The 17,761-nt window shown below is 58.9% G+C and overlaps 1 protein-coding gene across 1 annotated transcript; it reads left to right on the top strand.

The window, feature by feature from the left end:
• The first annotated feature begins 1,163 nt into the window (after positions 1-1,163).
• Positions 1,164-2,567, top strand: FAM43A (family with sequence similarity 43 member A). The gene has a single exon (XM_082766915.1). The coding sequence runs from the start codon at positions 1,330-1,332 to the stop codon at positions 2,419-2,421; it is 1,092 nt and encodes a 363-aa protein (XP_082623041.1). The 5' UTR covers positions 1,164-1,329; the 3' UTR covers positions 2,422-2,567.
• The last annotated feature ends 15,194 nt before the right edge of the window (positions 2,568-17,761 follow it).

Genomic DNA, 17,761 nt, shown 5'->3' with positions numbered 1-17,761 from the left:
CTCCAAACGGTGAGAAAGTACAGTTAGGAGCCGAGCTGAGACAATTTCCATCCTGAGACAGGGTTTAAACCACAAGGCGCCTTCCCTGCAGCTGCACTTTCGGCTGGCCCACAGGCAGCTGCACTGGGTGCTGCTCCCCGGCTGCGGCACCCGTCGGGCTCCGTGATGGGCGACGCTGAAACCTGCACCCCGTGTACGTGTGCTGAGCCCAGAGCAGCATTTCAGAGGGTGCAGGGCTTTACACTCAGGACAGAAAACGAAGCCTGCCCTTCCCAGAGCCAGCGACAGACTTTCTAAACCTGCAAAAGTGCTGCGCTAGACCCGCCAGAGACAGGAAACGCCGTGTTGCAGACACACACCCAGCAGCGCCTCTGGAAACAGATGCGGTCATGGGTCCCTGCCGCCGGCCCGGGCTGGGCCCCTGGGGACCGCGTCTGCAGCGCTGCCCGCGGTGCGGGGCCGGTTTGGAGGGGAAGCAGGAGGGCAGCTGGGCTCCGAGCAATGGGCCCCGGCCGCCGCGGTTGCCTGCAGTTCCCGGGCACGCTGCTAGGTGGCACGATGCAATAATAATAACGCCAATTAGCTCTAATTGATCCAAACTCTGTAAACGATTTGTCAAGACGATTTAAGCGCACTTTTGCCTGTTTTACCGCATTAATAAGTATTCGCTCCCGTTCTGCCGGGCGCTTCTGGACACCCCGACAAAGCAGCTCGGGACTCGCTCCGCAGAGGGCAGGACACCGCTGCGGGAAGCTGCGGCGAGCAGCCGGGGGCCGCCTTTTCTGAAGCTCTGCTTTAGGGGACCGTGCCCCAGCATCCCCACCAGAGAGCTGCAGGAAGCTTCTGCTCTCCCTGCTGCACCGGGGGGGGCCGCACAGCACCTGCCGGCCTCCCCCCACCGCAACCCCCCCGGTGCCCGGTGCGCGGTGCCCGGTGCGCGGCGCCCGGCGGGGGCGCACGGCGGCGGGGCCGGGGCGCTGCGGGGCGGCGCGGCGGGGCTGACACCGCCCCCTGCCCGCCCCTCGGTGGCGGTGGCGGTGCCGGGGCCGGGGCCGGGGCCGCAGAGCAGCGGCGGCGGCGCAGAGCAGAGCGGAGCGGAGCGGCGGCGGCGGCGGCGGCTCCGCGGGCCGCGGGCAGCGGGCGCTCCGCCCTCGGTGCGCGGGGCCTCCCCTCTCCGCGCCCGCGGAGCGCCGGCAGCCGCCCTATATCTCCGGTCCGCGGCCCCGCGAGGATGTGAGGCGGGCGGGCAGCCCGGCCGCCCCCGCCGTGGCATGAGCCCCCTCGGCCCGAGCCGTCGGCGCGGCGTGTAGCCGAGGCTGGGCTGGGGCGATGCTGCCCTGGAAGCGGAGCAAGGTGGAGCTGGGCGCCGGCGAGGCGAGGCGGCAGGGCAAGGCCAAGGGCTACGCGGTGAGCGTGCACTACTCGGCGCTCACCTCGCTGGCTCGAGCGTGCCCCGAGAGCGCCCTGCACCGCGTGGGCAGCATGTTCCGCTCCAAGCGGCGGAAATTCCGCGTGACCAGCGAGGATCCCACGTACACCGTGCTCTACCTGGGCAACGCCACCACCATCCAGTCCAAGGGCGAGGGCTGCACCGACCTGGCCGTCTGCAAGATCTGGAGCAAGAGCGAGGCCGGCCGGCAGGGCACCAAGATGAAGCTGACCATCAGCGCGCAGGGCATCCGCATGGCCCACGCCGAGGACAAGGGGCTGCGGCGGCCCGGCCACCTCTACCTGCTGCACCGCGTCACCTACTGCGTGGCCGACCCGCGCCTGCCCCGCGTCTTCGCCTGGATCTACCGCCACGAGCTGAAGCACAAGGCGGTGATGCTGCGCTGCCACGCCGTGCTGGTCTCCAAGCCCGAGAAGGCGAAGGCCATGGCCCTGCTGCTCTACCAGACCTCGGCCACGGCGCTGGCCGAGTTCCGGCGCCTGAAGAAGCGGGACGACGCGCGGCACCAGCAGCAGCAGCTGGTGGGCGAGCAGAGCATCCCGCTGGTGCCGCTGCGCAAGCTGCTCAACGGGCAGTGCTGCTACAAGCCGCCGGTGGAGCGGAGCCGCAGCGCGCCCAAGCTGGGCTCCATCACCGAGGACCTGCTGGGCGAGGAGCAGGAGGAGCGGGCCATGCACTGCGAGGACTGCGAGGACATCCTGGAGGCGCTGGGCGAGCCCGAGGGCGAGCTGCTGCGCTCCGGCGCCGGCCGCGGCGAGGCTCCGGAGCTGGGCCAGCTCCTGCGCGACCTGGGCGAGCTCAGCCTGGGCAACGACCTGCGCTCGCTGCGCGCCGACCTCCGCGTCCGGCGGCTGCTCTCCGGGGAGAGCACGGGCAGCGAGTCCTCCCTGGAGAGCAACGGCCCCGACGGCGCCGCCCCGGCCTGCAACGGCGCCGAGCAGCCGCCCCCCGGCGACCCGGAGACCGGCTGAGCGCACGGCGGCGCCGGGGGCGCACGGCTCGGCCCGGGGCACCGGCGGCCCCCCCGGCAGCGAACGGCCCCTGCCGGGAGTGCGAGGCTCCGCCGGGCCGCCCTCGGAACACCGGGGTGCCCCCGAGCCCCCCCGGGAGCACCGGGTCCCCTCCGCAGTCAGCGCACGGTGTCCCCCCCGCCCCGGAGCCCGTGGCTTCACCGGGGAGCACCGGGACCCCCCTGGCGGCACCGCGTGGTCCCCACTCGGTTGTGCATGGCCCCTCCGGGTCCCCTCCGGGTCCCCCCGGCCCCTCCGGGAGCGCACCGGGTCCCTCCGAGCTCCCCCGGCCCCTCCGGGAGCGCACCGGGTCCCCGCGGCGCCGCCGCGTCCCGAGACCGGGGGCCGGGGGCTGCCGCGGCCCGAGGACGGGAGGTGGCTGCGGGCTGTTTACCTCCGGCTCAGCCCTTGAAGATCTGCCAAATTCCTGGAATAGCTTTCCCCGGGGAGGGAGGGAGGGAGGAGGGAGGTGTTGCGCCTTGTTTACAGTCAGAAATCTCACATCCGAGGGGAGGGGGGTGCGGGGGGGCGCCGTTTTCTACATTAAAGTCACTCCATCGTGCTGTCGTGTCCGAGAGGTTTGCACTGTTGTGAATTTTTTTTATTATTATTATTTTTAATTTAGACCCTCTTTTTTTTTTGGGCCCCGGTCCTGTCCCCGGTCTCAACGCTCTAGATCTTTTGCTGTGCAAAAGAAAACTCTACTTGTGGCTGTTCACCTGTACATAGGGAAATGTATGCAAATACATTGGGTTATTTTTAAGAACACCACCATCGCGATCTCCTCTGTTTGCACATACGTGAAGAAAATAAAGATGACGATAATTTAAAAGAACTGGGGTCGCTGTGGTGATTTGTCCTCGTTTGTGTGCGTTCCTGGAAGGAGTGGGGGGGGTTAGCTCCCTTGAGACACGTTGTACGGGGTGCTTAAGGTCTTTTCTGAGACACGGGGATGGGATTGCCTGTACCAACAGGGACAGGAACGTGCACGAGGCCTCGTGTCTGCTGTTGGATCGTAGCTCTTCTATCACTGCTAATTATTATAATCACTGAGGCTGCCTTCAGCCGCAGCACCTGGGCTGTGCCCCGCTGGGCTCACCACTGCAGCAGGGCCGGGATGATGCTGGGTGCTCTGGTAGGTGGGAGTGGGACGGGACTGGTGCATGGGATGATGGTGCTTGGGTAAGCTGCTTCTTGCCTCGCCATGCACTCTGGGGCTGCTGTGAGGCTTGCAGCTGGGTGCTGCAGCACGCAGCCACCGCTGGATCCTCGCTGCTCGCGCTGCCAGCCCGAGCCAATTTCATAACCTCAGCTGGGTAAGCAGTGAAGTTGATTAGCCACAGGACTGCCGTGGTATTTTTAGCTCTAAATCTGTTTGCAAGTGGCAGGCTCCTGGGGTAGTAGGGATGTTCCGGTTTCATTTGTCCCCAGGTGGAGGTATCAATTAAGAGATAATTAATCTGGCACTTCTGATGTCTCCGTGTTTTCCCCCGTGCTGCAATCAGGCAAGGTGCAGGAATGTCACCCCATGGCCCAGCCACTCCTGAGACCATCAGCTGCCGGGGCCAGCCCGGACTCCTTGTGCAAGGAGCCAGCCGCCGAAGCTGTAAATACCTCATTAAAACATTGCAAAATCTGCCGCCGCACCAGTGAGGAGCTTGTACAATCGCCTCGCTGTGAGTCAGCGTAAGGAGGGAGGAACGGCGGGGCTGCCCGCACATGAAGGGGATCCCGGGGAGAGAACCAAGCACCTTTTGGAGGTGGTGAGGGTGAAACACAGCAGGGAAAGTCCTGCAGCCTTTTCCCCTGCCCCGAGCTGCTCGCCCTTCAGGGGGGGACCGTCAGGGTGCTGGAAGTGGTGCGTGACCACAGCCCGTGTGTCGTGGGGTGCAGGGAGCAGCTCGCTCAAGTATGGCGGTGTGAGCAGAGCCGGGCAAGCCCGGAGTGTCACAGGCTGTTCCGAGCTCACGCCAGCCGCTGAGTGACCCGGCGGTGTTTGCTTTTACATCCTCCGTGTGTGCTTAGAGGCGGTTAATGGCATTAGCTCAGTCAATGCCTTTCCCTTCTCCAGGAGAGCCATCATGTCTGCAGAAGTAAGGAAGCGATTTTATCGCATGCCATCGCCGCAAGCAGAATTCCCCGAGCAGCGAGAGCCGCGAGCAGGGCCTGGAGCATTTCCCCTCAGAGCCATTAGCCGGGCTGCCGTGCAGTTTCCTTGGGAGGAAGAGGCCAGCACAGCTCATTAGCTGCAAATGCAGAGTTCAAATCCCTTTGTGATATTTTCGCACTGGAACCATTGAAAAAGCTCACACAGAGCTAGCGTGCGAGGCTATCTGCATGCGCTCAGCTGCCCTGCCCTCCCCTAGCAGCAAGCACGGGCCTGCAAATCCCAACAAGTGCATGTGAGAAGAAGAAAAAGGTCATTAGATTTTCTGCACAGCAAGCCTGAAGGAGCATCTCCCTCGGGTGAGGAGAGAGACCCTCTCTGTACTAGGTCCAGGAGAAGCCCTGAGCTGCCGATGGTTTCCCTTTGAGACAAGCAGCGTCTTGCCGGGCTGCAGAGCCTGCTGGCAGGAGGCAGCCCTGGGAGAACGCCCGCGCTCCCGGCACAGGCTCTGGGAAGGGCTCCACGGGACACGCAGCCCCTGCTGCCTGCCGAGGCCGCTCCCTGCTCACGGCGGAGCCTCACGTTCCCCCACGGATCTGTCTCCCTCCGTCAGCGCTAGCTCGGCTCCGCAGCTGGCAAGGGTGAATCAGCCCCTGACGCAGCTGCAGCGTGTGGGCTGCGAGAAAGCACGGCAGCCTTGGCGGCTCTGCTCCCCAGGAGCCAGCCACCCCGTCCCAGCACCCATTTCCCAAGGACAGCCCCGCAAAGGAGAGAAAAAGCAGCCTAAATGCTCTGCCGGTATGTTTGGGCCATGCGGGGAGAAGTCCAGTGTTGGAATTGAGGTTTGCCAAACTACCTGTCCAGCCTTGCTGGCACAAATCACCCCCTTGCCCAAATGCACAGCAGCCAAGGGATGGCGAGCCGTGCCCTGCCTGTTGGGCAGCCCAAGGGGGGTTAGCACCAAGCTCCACACAGCCCTGGCTTCACAGACAGCGTGATGAGCTGGCCAGCCAGCACCCACACAGGTACAACAGCAGGAAAGGCCAGGGTCCCGATAGACGGGTGTGACACAGGGCAGCTGCCGGCTAGGAGATGGCACGCTGGGCTGGTGCCTTGGCAAGCCACCTTCACCAGCGGCCTGAGCTTTGCCAAACATGTTATGGCTGATCAGAGCACGCCGTTCTTCCAGGCAGAACACCAAGAGATTAAGGGAAAAAGAGCACTTGATGCCAGTGCCACTTGTGGACTCTGTGTTTGCTGGTGTCTTGCTCCTGCACGTAGGGAAGGAGCTGAGGAGAGCTGCACAAATGTGCAAGTGTTTGTAGGATCCCATGTGCAGCCTCTTGCTTTTCTCTGCCCTTAGCATGCCCTTCTCCAGTCCCTAGGCCTTCCTTAACCTCGACAGGAAAAAATATCATTTACAACCAGAAAAACTAGCCAGCGGCCGGGTGGTGTGAGCCAGGTGGCGAAGTGACTTTTAGCACAGACTCTGGTGCCGCTTCAGGCTCAGTGCTGGTGCCTTTCGGGTCAATGTCATGCCTGTGCAGGAAGCAGCCCGTGTGCCTGGCCAGTGGCGGTGCTGCAGGAATTGCTGCCGGCGGGGCTGCTTTGGGCTCCCAGGTGCAATGTCCGGCCGCACGTCCCCAGGCCAGCGGTGAAAACCTGATGTCTTCTGCAGCACACGGCCAGCACCCTGCACCGAGCCCAGCTCCAGCTGCGAGCCACCCTCAGCTCACACCTCGAGCCCCCAGGAGCAGTGGGAAGGAGGCAGGATTTCCTGCACAGCGCTGTGCTGGAGCACAGCATCCGACCTGCCCCATTGCCTCTTGCTCATCCCCAAGCCACCAGCTCTGCCCCATTGCCTAATTCCCGACCATCAGAGCAAACCAACCATTACTTAGCAGGGGAAAAAACCCAAACCCAGCTGTCGATGGGGAAAAACCTGCCTCTCCTGATGCTTCTCCTGCAGCCAGGATGAAGCCCTGCATTCCCAAGGCAGCCCCAGCCCCTGGCTGATGCTGAGCCTGCGTGCTGTGGGCGTGCTGCCCCTCACCGCCCCGCTGCCCCACCGGGGGGATGATGTTTGGGGACAGGAATGTGAGGGCAGGGACAGCATGGGGCCAGGGTCCAGGCTGGGTCAGTTCATCCGAAGGTGACACCTCGGGCTTGCAGGGGGACGGGAAGGGGCCACAGCTTGGTTCGTGCCCTGCGAGGTGGGTGAGCGGCGGGGGGCGGGCTGGGTGTTGCTGCAAGTCGGCGGGAGATCCGAGTTATGCGCTCGGAAAAACATGACACCCCCCTCGCCGGTGGGAGCTCTGTGTGCTGCGAAAACACCAGGAAGACGGTTACATAAGGAAGGGCACGGGGCCCATCCTGCCCTCAGCCTGCCGCTGCAGCTCCACGAGGTGCTGAGCCCCTGCAAGGGGCTGTGAGGCTCTGGGCTGCAGCTGCTCAGCACCCGCCAGGATCTGGTCCTGGTCATGAGCTGGACGGCGTTCGGTGCTGCTGCTGAGGGCAGGAGAAAGGCTGCAAAATGCTTTTCCTGACCTGGGAGATGCTCTGTGGGCTCAGCCCTTCAGCTCCATCCCACGGCCCTGTCCCTGTGCTGGCACATCGTGCTGTGTCCCTGGACCTTTCCCCAATACCCCAAAGTGTCCTCACCTCTGCGTGACGGATGCCAGCTCTACCCTGGGGAGCTGCCCCCAGCAATGGGGTTGTGCAGCTCCTCCCGTGCTCCCTGCTCTGAAATGGGGCTCTCTGTGGCCTGTCCCCTGCTGCCAGCCCCGCCACCTCCCCACACAGAGGGGTGACACGCTCTGCATCACGTCCCCGCTCTGGTGCGGGCTGCCTGCTGCCCCAGGGGACGTGAGGACGGGAGTCGTGGCTCTTCCCATGGCACCGTGGAGTTGCAGGCAGTCTGCTGGGATCTGTGAGCAAGCTCCACGGTGACATTAATTGCAGCTGACAGCGCTCCTGGGGAGCCATGGTGCCAAAGCTGCTGCTGCCGGGGGACAGCAATCATCTGTGCTGTGCTCAGAGCGGGACTCGAGTCCCACAGCGCTGAGCTCTGGGCTCACCCTGTCTCCTAACATCATGGTGGCAGGGACACCTCAGCCCCAGGGGACAGGAGGCACCGTGCTCACCTGGAGCACTGGCTACGGGGGGAGCAGAGCAGGCCACAGTCCCAGCCCCTTTTCAGGCCCCATAGCAGCTTAGCTCCGGCTCCCTCCAGGCGCCAGCAGGGACCGGCGAGCCCTCCTGCTGCCCAAATCCTGCCCTGGCACAGCCTCTGCCTCCCCCAGCCCTGCAGGCAGGATGCACACTCCCTTCCAGCTTTCTCTGCTTTCCCTGGCTCCCTGTGCCTGGCAGCACCTCACGTGCTGTATCTCACACCCCAGTTTCATGCCGAGGAAGAGCTGCCACTTCTGCTGCTTCAGCCAGCACTGCTGAGGAAGGTGAGAGCTGCCTGCACGCAGCGTGGGCAGCCCAGGTCTCCTCCTCCGGGCAGCAAAGGGTTAAGGGAATTAGGATGGTAAGTTGATAGAAATAATTCACTAACTCCTGTATGAAGATTGCGATTTCGCTTAATTATCATAATTACATCTTCAATCTCCCTGATGATAATTCTGAAACAATAGAGCAAGATCCAAACACAGCCGCCTGCCTCCCCTGCCAGCTACGCAGGGACACGCTGCTCCCCTACCCCTCACTCTGACGAGGGCTTTCCTCCTGCTCTGCCCAACACCTTAGCTCCAGCATCTGCAACTGGAGGGAAGGTGGAAAAAAGGTCCTCTGATACCTGCTTCAAACCAAGTTAAGATCACCCTGGTGCTCAATTGGGTTCCCCGAGCAACCCAGGGGCTGCCCCTGCAGCAGCGCTAGGGCAGCCACCAGCCTGTGCTCACCTCCACACTGCGGGCACCCCATCGCAGACAAGGAATTTTAGGCATTTCGCTTTTCATTGTCCTCCCCCACAATGGCATTCTCCTGCTGTCAATAGCCGCTGAGCCGAAGACACAACAAGGCACTGCTTCCCCCAGACAGCTCCAGCAAAAACAAACGAAGGAAGCACAGAGGGGTCTGAGCAGAGCCCGCTGCCGGCTGTGGGACACCCCACGGACCCCACAGGGACCCCACAGCCCCTAGAGCACAAGAGCCAGAGGGAACAGCATCAGGGGAGACAGGCACAGCTGCTTCCAGCCGTTAGGGCACTGAGGCAACCCCTCACCACCGCCTCCAACACCGTGACCAGCAGCGAGGCTTTGCTCTCCCTCCCCGAGGAATGCTGCTAACTGAAACCGAAGCGCAGAGGCAGGGCAATGGCTTGGCAGAGCGGTGTGGCAACTGGTAAAAAGAAGAACTTGTTTTCTTCATCTTGCAACTGAAAATTGCACAACGAGGCTTGCAGTGTCTTCTGCCCTGCGTGTTTGCAAGCAAAGGCTTCGGGGAGATATAAAATTCAGGCTGCTATATGGACCGTGTGCTGCCCGTAAAGGGGGCAGCCGTGGAGGCAGGGATGGTGGTGGTCACACTCACCTTACCAATGGGACACAAGCAAGCAGGACAGGGCTGCACAAAGGAACAGCAAGTGATGATTTCCCTACTGGGGCAATGTGCTGAGGGCTTTGAGGTCTGATTACATAGTGGGTTTTGCTAGGCTAAGGGCATAAATGGAGGCTGTTGTCACACAACACGCACCCAGGGCAGCACCTACAGGTTGCCAGGAGGACAGTGGGGACACTGGTGACCCATCCTCATTTCACAGCCTCCTTCACAGCCTTTGACTCATAAAAGCCACCTAAAGCCCTGTGGAGGATGCAGCCTGGGGCCTGGATGGGGTACAGCAACCAGGGAGGAGCCAGCACCTCTGTGGCGATGGCCTCTGGGCCCAGGGGTGAGGCAAGAGATGCACAAAGCAAGGAGAGCACTGGAGAGCTCAGTTCTCTGAGTTGCCACAAGAACAGTTGCAGTGATGATGAATTGGTGAGGGGTCTAGGAAACAAGGAGCAGCTGAGGGAATCAGGGTTGTTCAGCCTAGAGAAAAGGAGACTCAGGGGAGACTTTAACATCCTATGCAATTGCCTTAAAGGAGGCTATAGTGAGTTGGGGATCAGGCTCTTCTCCCAAGCACCAAGTGATGAAACAAGGAGAAATGGCCTCAAGGGGAGGTTTAGGTTGATTTCAGGAGAAATGTATTTACTGAAAGGGTTGTGTGGCATTGCAATAGGCTGCCCAGGGAAGTGGCTGAGTCACCATCCCTATGGGTTTCTTTAAGAAACCGATAGATGTAGAACTTAGCAGCATGGTATAGTGGTGATGGGCTTTAGTACTAGGTTAAAGGCTGAACTATGTGATCTTAGGGGTCTGTTCCAACCTGAATGATTCTAGGACTGGAGCTGTTTAACCCATAGCTACTCTTCACATGGTGAATGGATGCTCTGTATGTCAGCCTGGAGTAGAAGAGAGCACAAGTCCCTGGCCCCTGTGACAGCCCGTGCTCAATTAGGATTTACTGCTTGCCTTGGTGCGACCACTGTCTACCCCAGGCACAGATCTGAGATGTAGAGAAAGATAAGAAAACCCTAGCAGTGCTCAGAAGAAGATGAGTGAGTGCCCCCTTGAAAATGAACACCTGGCCATGCGCTGCCTGGGCACACCAGGGGGTTCCTGGTGGGCACAGGCTGCTGCTGCCCTGTCCTGGATTTGCCACTTGGATGTGAATAGGAATGTTCCGGCATGGGTCAGCAGTCAGGGACACTGTATTTTATTCAGCTCAGAAAAGGCAATTAGGTGTTAAAAAGAAAAATGGGGAAAAAAATAACCCACAAAAACCTTCCAGCCCAGTTTTGTCCCAGTTTTAAATGGCAAAATCTGTACTTTGTTCTCAGCTGTTGTTGCAAAATTGAACCACTTTCAGTCTCTCGCCTTACTTAACCACAGGCTACATCCTCGCAGAGCTGCTGAGTGCGATGCAGAATCAAAGACTGTGCCTGGCCCAGAAACCTGAACGGTGTGAACTTTGCTAAAAGTACACAAGGAAGCCTGGCTTCCAAGTGAAGCCGTCACGAGCCAGTGAGCCCCCAAAGAACCGCTGGTGCGTGCTGTGCCAAACCAAGGAGCGCGCCTCCAGCAAAGACATGCTGTGCTGCACATCCATGCAGGGCCCTCCCCAAAGCTTCCCCAGCCCAGCAGCAGTGAGGTGCTACATGGGGCTGCACCTCATTTCCCAGGCAATTTGTCCATGAACAGAGTCCTGGCCTGTTCAGGCACCACTCAGGAGTGTTTCTTGATGGAGCAAGGTGCTCCAGTCAGCATCTCTCTGCAGGGGAGGCACGGATGCTGCTGCTGTCAGCAGGTAACGTGGGGAGGATAATTCACTTATCAAGCCATTTAACGTAATTCTTAGATATTAATGCTGTGCTTTCTATGTCTTTTAGGCCTTGAGTAATCCCTTCCCTGCTCTGACTCACACCACCCCATAGAGCCAGGGCCGTGCACTGCATTACTGCTGCTGCGGTCCCTATGCACGAGCTCCCCAGCCATGCCTGTCCTTGCCAAGGGGGAGCTTCCCCCATGTTCCTCCACCTGGCAGCACCAGCCACCAAACTGACGCCTGCGCCTCAGCAGGAGCAGCCCAAGCTCTGTAACCATCAGCCCTGCCGCAGCCAGCAGCGGCTCGCTCAGCGCCAGTCTGTCTGCAGTGCCTCCCTGGTGACTGTTTTATCTGAGGCCACCCTGAACGCTGGAAAAAGTGTGATTCCAGCCCAACAGAAGGGCTACATACACAGTATACATATAACTATATATTTATATGACTGAAAGAGTCAAACGTGCCATGCTATAAGCTGTGTCTGACACCCAGCTGGTGTTTCCCCAGAGTGTCTTCCAAAAGCAGGGGCCCCCAACCAGCACAAAGCCCTGGCCCCATGAGTGCCCAGCCTACACCCACCGAGCCCCAGGCAGGCTCGGGGTCTTTCCTCCTCCCCACTTCTCCACCCCTGGGGCCTCCTGGAGGCCAGGAGGGTGCAGGGTGCCAGCTGCCCGCGAGCAGCCCGGCTTTTGCAATGCACTCCAGCCCTGCGGCGCGGCTCGCCCGCCCCAGCCTGCTGCTGTTAATTGAGTTGCCACTTTATCTGATGCCTCCCTTCCCAGACAGCACGTCTTGCTCGGTTGCAGCTTTCATAGCTTCATTACAAGTGACGTATCTCATATCACGGGGGATGTTATTTACACAGCAGCTCTCGCTGTCTGACATCTGCATTTAGATTACAGCGCAGCAAAGCCCCCATGCTCCGTGCACCCAGGACCCAACGCTTCCCCTTCGGCTCCTCGGCCCCTTCTCCTACAGGCAGGGAACTGCCACCCCCACAAGCCATGCTGCAAAGAGCTGCGTGCAGGGGGTTGTGCTCAGGTGTCCCACAACAAGGCCAGTGCCACCCTGCAGTGCCACCCCTCTCCTCCGCAGGGCTCTGGGTGCTGAGGATGCTCTGTGTGGGGCAGATATCCAGACCTGGTGTGTGGTGGCAGCGAGAGCTGCTGTAGGTAGCCAGACACGGGCTGGACTTGAAACCAGGCTTCATGAGTTATTTATAAGCTACGGGAGGGAAGCGTCAATAAATAATACATCAGCACTCTCACATTCTGCAAGTGCGTGTCTACAGATAAATATTTCATTCTCCAGGAATACGCACAGACTTGTTGATAAATAAAAATTGGAAAATGTTCCATTGGATGGTTTTAAATGTGACTCCAAACTTGCATCCAAAGAACAGTGTGTACCTTGTATACAGCACAAAGATGCTAATTTTCCCCAGCAGAGGCTGCCTCAAATGTATCGTTGCAGCACACTGGGCACAGTGCCCGGTGCAGCACGCACACCCCAGAAACACACAGCCCCAGCTTTCCCTTCCACACCATTATTTTAACATCACTTCTATAACAACAGCATTCAAGCAGCTTCTCTAATTATACCTTGTACCGCCTGGGATCGGGACACAGCTGTCAGGCTTCCAAATATTAGCGGAGAGACCCAGAAGGCAGCACGTTTCCTCTTCTAAGTGTCACTGAAGATCACATCGTGCTCAGGCGTGGCTGGCGATGCAAAGCTTGCTGCTGCTGTTTAATCAGGCAGGTGGCTTCTCCCCTAGGAAGAGCATGAGATACAGAGCGTGAGATACATGTACAGCCACCCCCAGCAGGGGCTCATCGCCCCTGCCCTCCTCCTCAGCAGGGACAGTCCTGCACCACCACCTTTTCCTTTGCAGGGGGCTTTTTCCCCCACCTGCTACTTTATGAAGCACACAGGGAGAGAGAAACGTGCTAAACGTGACAAGTCTGAAATGACACAACGTGCATCTTCTGTGCAACAAGTGCAGGAATTTCACTCCTGGTCTGATCTGTTCCCTGTGTTGCAGGTCCCCCTCTTCTTCCAGCCCCATTAGAAACCGTCCAGGCTCTGTTACATGTCAGGAAATAAGTTCAGAAAGAAGATAGGGCATGGGAAAGATGTATCTCCTCCTCCTCTAATACTGGTTTATCACCCTGAATAAACTGGAGTAATTGTGCAGAAAATTGCTCGATCCACAGCGTGCCCATGAGGAATTTCTGCCCTGGGTAACTGGCTGTCACCAGCAGCCAGGACCCCAGCAGTGGTGTCCCAGGCACACGGGGTCATGTAGGGGTGCTGTGTAATGAGGCAGGACATCCTCCTGCAGCCCTGCACTGGGGTGGGCACAGCCTCTCAGTGCCCCCCAGCTCCCACCCACATTGGGCAGTGCTGTGCAGGGCAGGGGGGAGAAGCACCATCCCCATCCCCCCAAAAACACATCTTCTCCCCCAGCTGGGTGCTGAAGGGTGCCCAAACCTGGGGTTTGTTCCCTGTGGGGTGCAGCCCCCACATCCTCACCCTGCTCGTCTGGGTGTGCTGGGCTGGCTCGCCTCAGGGGTGGCAGGGCTGCCACAGGGACGTGGGGCACCCAGGCACTCTGTTCCTCTTTGCAACACCGTGGTGCTGGCGAGCATTTTGGCAAAAACTGGACGGTGGGTCCTGAACCACACACAGGTCCATCCCTCACCATGGCAGCTGGTCCCTGGAGAGGCCTGGGAGAGATGCAGGGCAGCAGATGTGGCTTGGCACAGACCCGTGGGGAACACACCATGATTTTCACCGCTTCATCCCACAGCAGGGCACAGACAGGAGCAGAGCTGTCCAGAGGAGGGTGGATCCAGGATGAAGCCAGTGCTAAAAGGGAGAGCTTGGGTGAGTATTTAAAACATTAACCCTGGCAGCAAACCCCATCTTGCTGCTCCCTGGCAGCTCTGGGCACAACGACAGCTCTGATAAATAGCCAGCACCTCACTGGAAACCTTCACAGCCCTCACCAGCACTCAAAGTCTGTCCCTACTTAATCCCTGCGCAGTAATTTCCTTCCTCATGAGGGGTATGCAAATACATTTAATGTTGATAAATCCCTTATGTATCAACTTCCAGGGACATTTAGGCAGCAAAACTTCACTTCATTGCAATGCAGATGGAGGAAGCCCAGTCACTGTGAGTGGGGAGGAGCGCTCACACCGCCTGCCCCTGCCACTTCATGCCACACGAGCACCCTGGTTCTGCTGCTCCAGCACCAATTGTGCTCATGGGGCACAGCACAGAGCTTGGACGTGTTTCAGTGAGCAGGGACAGGGAAGTAACCAGCCCAGGTTTTAAGGGTGAGGAAGCAGATCCTCCTCCCAGCAGCTCTTCCACCAGGTTTCCTTCCCCAGAGCCTTTTCTCACCCTCTGCCCCTCCCCTGAGATAACTATCAGTGATACCGCGGGTTTAATTAATGTTTTTGACTTCCAGCACACTGATGGGATTTCTCCTCTGTGCCTTTGCCAGGAGTCTTATGATCCTGCCAAGCAGCCAGGAAATCTGGGCCGGCAAGAGCAGCTCCCCACCTGCAGCTGCTGGCCAGGCAAGGGGCCGTGCATCAGGCACTCAGGTCTTGTGCTGGGCATCGCATGAAAAGCAGCAGTAGCTGGGTGAAACACTGGCCTCCCAGCACCACAGCACCAGTCCCAGCCTCACTGGGGCAAGAAAAGGGACCGTGACCCACAGACAGCTGTCACCACGTCCCCCATGGTAGCACAGGCTCCTAGTGTGCTTGATGGCACTCCTCCCCAGCTCTGCTCACTCCTGAGGCGAGGGTCACCCCTCTGGTGTCACGGCCACATCCCTCGGGCAGGCACACGACACCTTCACCTCTGTTCCTTGCTCTGCTCCATGCCTCCAGCCCTTGCAGGCTGCCTCCAGGGTCCCAGACACCCGGGCACGAAGCTGCATGCAGGCCGGCACGTGGCAGCAGGGAGACGTGCACCCAAGCAGCACCAGAAGTGGCCAGGAGCCTTAAAAGGGCTCTTTAGCTCTCTGGTCCACTGCTCCTATCATTACAATTAATTACCAACTAGCCAGGGTGGCTCCCCTCCATCAGACAGGGCTCCCATCCCCATGGGACAGGTTTGGGGAGGGCTGGTGTCCCCAGCCACCAGTGAATAGAAAATGGCCAGGACAGGACACAAGCTTGACCAAAGGCACGGGCAGGGTGTGATGCACAGGGATGAGCAGTGAACAGATCCTCTCCAGCAGAATATATGCCCCGTGCTCCCTGCAGCTGCAGAAACCAGGACCACTGCCTCCATCCCCACCATGCAGCCCCGGCCCCTCTGCACCAAAATAGCTGCTCAGCCCCAGCCTCCAGCTCTGCCTCCCTGCTAACCGAAATAGCCCTGCTAGCAGCTGGTGCACCGCCGCCGTCCGGGGCCTTTCTACTTCTGTCCAAGATGCTCAGACGATGTAAAATTAGATTTCCTTTAAAATGCAGCCCTACTCTTAAGAAGAAATGCTAATAACACGTAGCCCAAGGGCTAAAGATGGAGCCAAGCCCATTAATACACTGGCGCCTTTGCCATCCCAAGTGGGATTTCAGAGCCAGCTCGCTGCACCACAGCCAGGGATGTGCTGCTGCTGCTGCTCCAGAGCCGACTCCAGCCATGGCTCTCTCTCCTGCAGGGAGGCAAGGGAATCCAGTGCAGGTGGCTGCCTCTAATTACAGGGAGGGCTTCTTCCCAGGGTGTTTAATTAGTGCCGGAGGGCAGAGAGGTGCTATTAGAGCCAAGGCAGCCTCAGTGTGGTCTGGCAGACATGTGGCAGCGAAGGCAATCAGGCAGCAGTGGAGTGGGGAGCTCACTGCACTGGATTGGAGGTCCCCAGCGAGATCAGAGAGTGGTGCTGGGGACATGCTCACCTCCTGGCTGCATCCACACCATCACAGTTTCCTTTCTGCAGGAAGGACTGCAGAAAGAGGAGGTCATGATCCTGCTTCTCCCCATCCTGCTGCATTGCAATGCTACTGTGATTTTGTGAGCCCCAGAAAACCCTCACAAGGACCACAGCATTTTGCTAAGCCTATTAATGAAACCAAATTTGAGAGCTAAAAGTTCCCCAAGAAAGGTGCTGTCTGCACTCGGAGCAGACGTCCCTGTCCAGTGGCCAGGGCTGCAGGAATACTGGTGGGCAAAACACCCCCCTTGCAGTGAAGTACAGAGTCACTGGGCAGCAGCACACCCTGGGGAGGAGCTGTGCCTTTCCCAGCCATCATCAGCCTCAGGAGAAGGCTGTGAACTTCTCAGCTGTGCTCATTACTGCCAGCGAGCTGTGAAGCCCCCCCTGCAAGCCTTCCCGGCTCTGCAGCTGAGCCAGAGGTGCTGCTGTCTGGGCTGCTTGGTTAAATGCTTACTGCGAAGCAGGCTGCTTTCTGTGAAACTCACTGCAGAGACCTGCTTGCTTCCAGCACGGGCGATCGATGCACACAGACCTCACTGCATACAAGCCTGGCTGGTCAGAGAGCTCAGCCCTGGCTCTGGCTGCTTCCCAGCAGCCGCTTAACCATTGCCTGGCAGCGGGGCCCCAGCAATAACATGGTCACTGCCACAGCCACGGGCAGCACTGGGCCAGATGGGGCTGGCATGTATCCCTGCCACAGCCAGGGTGCCCATAGGCACCACTGCACCCGCACCTCCAGGAGCATCCTCGCTCCTGGTGGTCTCTGTCTCTTCCTGGGCTCCTCCACACACCCCACAGGCACTCCGGCCATCACAAGGTGCAGTAGTGCTGTGCCAGGGATGTCCCAGTAGGGAAGACTTGCACCAGCCTTCCCTCCTGTGGTGCTGCCCAGCACAAATCCCTTTAAACACTCCAGGACACCACACCTCAAGCCTCTCTGATGGACATAAGGTTACTTATAACACCCTAAGCTCCTCAGCAGATGACTGCTTGAGACCATCAAAGAGGACTTAAAAGCTTAAGGCAGGTAAACATTTAAATTGCTCTAAGCCCCCATGGTGCCACAGCCAGGCCGGAGGGAAGTCCCCACGATGCAGCCTCCTCTGGGCCTCCAAGGTTTCAGCCACCCCCCGACCAAAACCACACTGTGGAGGCTCTCCCCGCCACGTCTCCCCCGGCACCATATTTATTTTCTGTCTAGACGCTGGTGGATTTGATATGCAGCCCTCTGCACCTCTGCCAGGGCTTCTGCGCCGTTTCATCAGGAGAGCAATAAAACTAATGGCTTTCTGTGGGCAGTTGCACGCTTAATTCGAGCTCTACCCACTGAAAAAGCCTGAATGAAATTGCACAGAGCTCAGTTGGTGCCCCAGGAGTGTTGTCATAAATAAATCTTGAGGTTTCAGTGGGATCTTTAATACACACTAAGTGGGAGTCTGTCACAAATATGTCCTCTTGCTAAGGGACAGCAGAATAGATCTTGTTTACAACAGCAGATCAATCCACACATATTTTCCTCAAGTGGTTTCTCAGTGTCATTAATGACTCTTCCCTTCTGGTTGCACAGAACTGTATTTGCAGGCACTGGGTACTGCAAATTACTTCATTCACTTTCAAGGCACCGAAGCTGCCCTTAAGCTCAACATTGCAAGTTATTGCAGGTATCTGCCCTTCTCGTCTCTGAGGAGCCATGAGAAGAGCCTTGCTGCCTGTCTCCCTTCCCAGTTCTTGTGCTCCAACGTGATCGTTTGCAGTGTGGGAACAAACCGAGCTCTCTGGTTCATGCCATGTATTTGCCCTGGGGGTGGCTGTAACGGAGGAGGACCCTGGGCACAGGATGCTCGCCCTCCGCAGGCTCCTTTAGCCC

This window comes from Aythya marila, assembly GCF_965140915.1.
Source record: "Aythya marila genome assembly, chromosome: 9".
Classification (NCBI taxonomy): Eukaryota; Metazoa; Chordata; class Aves; order Anseriformes; family Anatidae; genus Aythya; species Aythya marila.
Note: the sequence above shows the minus strand (reverse complement) of the source record. Positions and strands in the feature narration are given on the sequence as shown.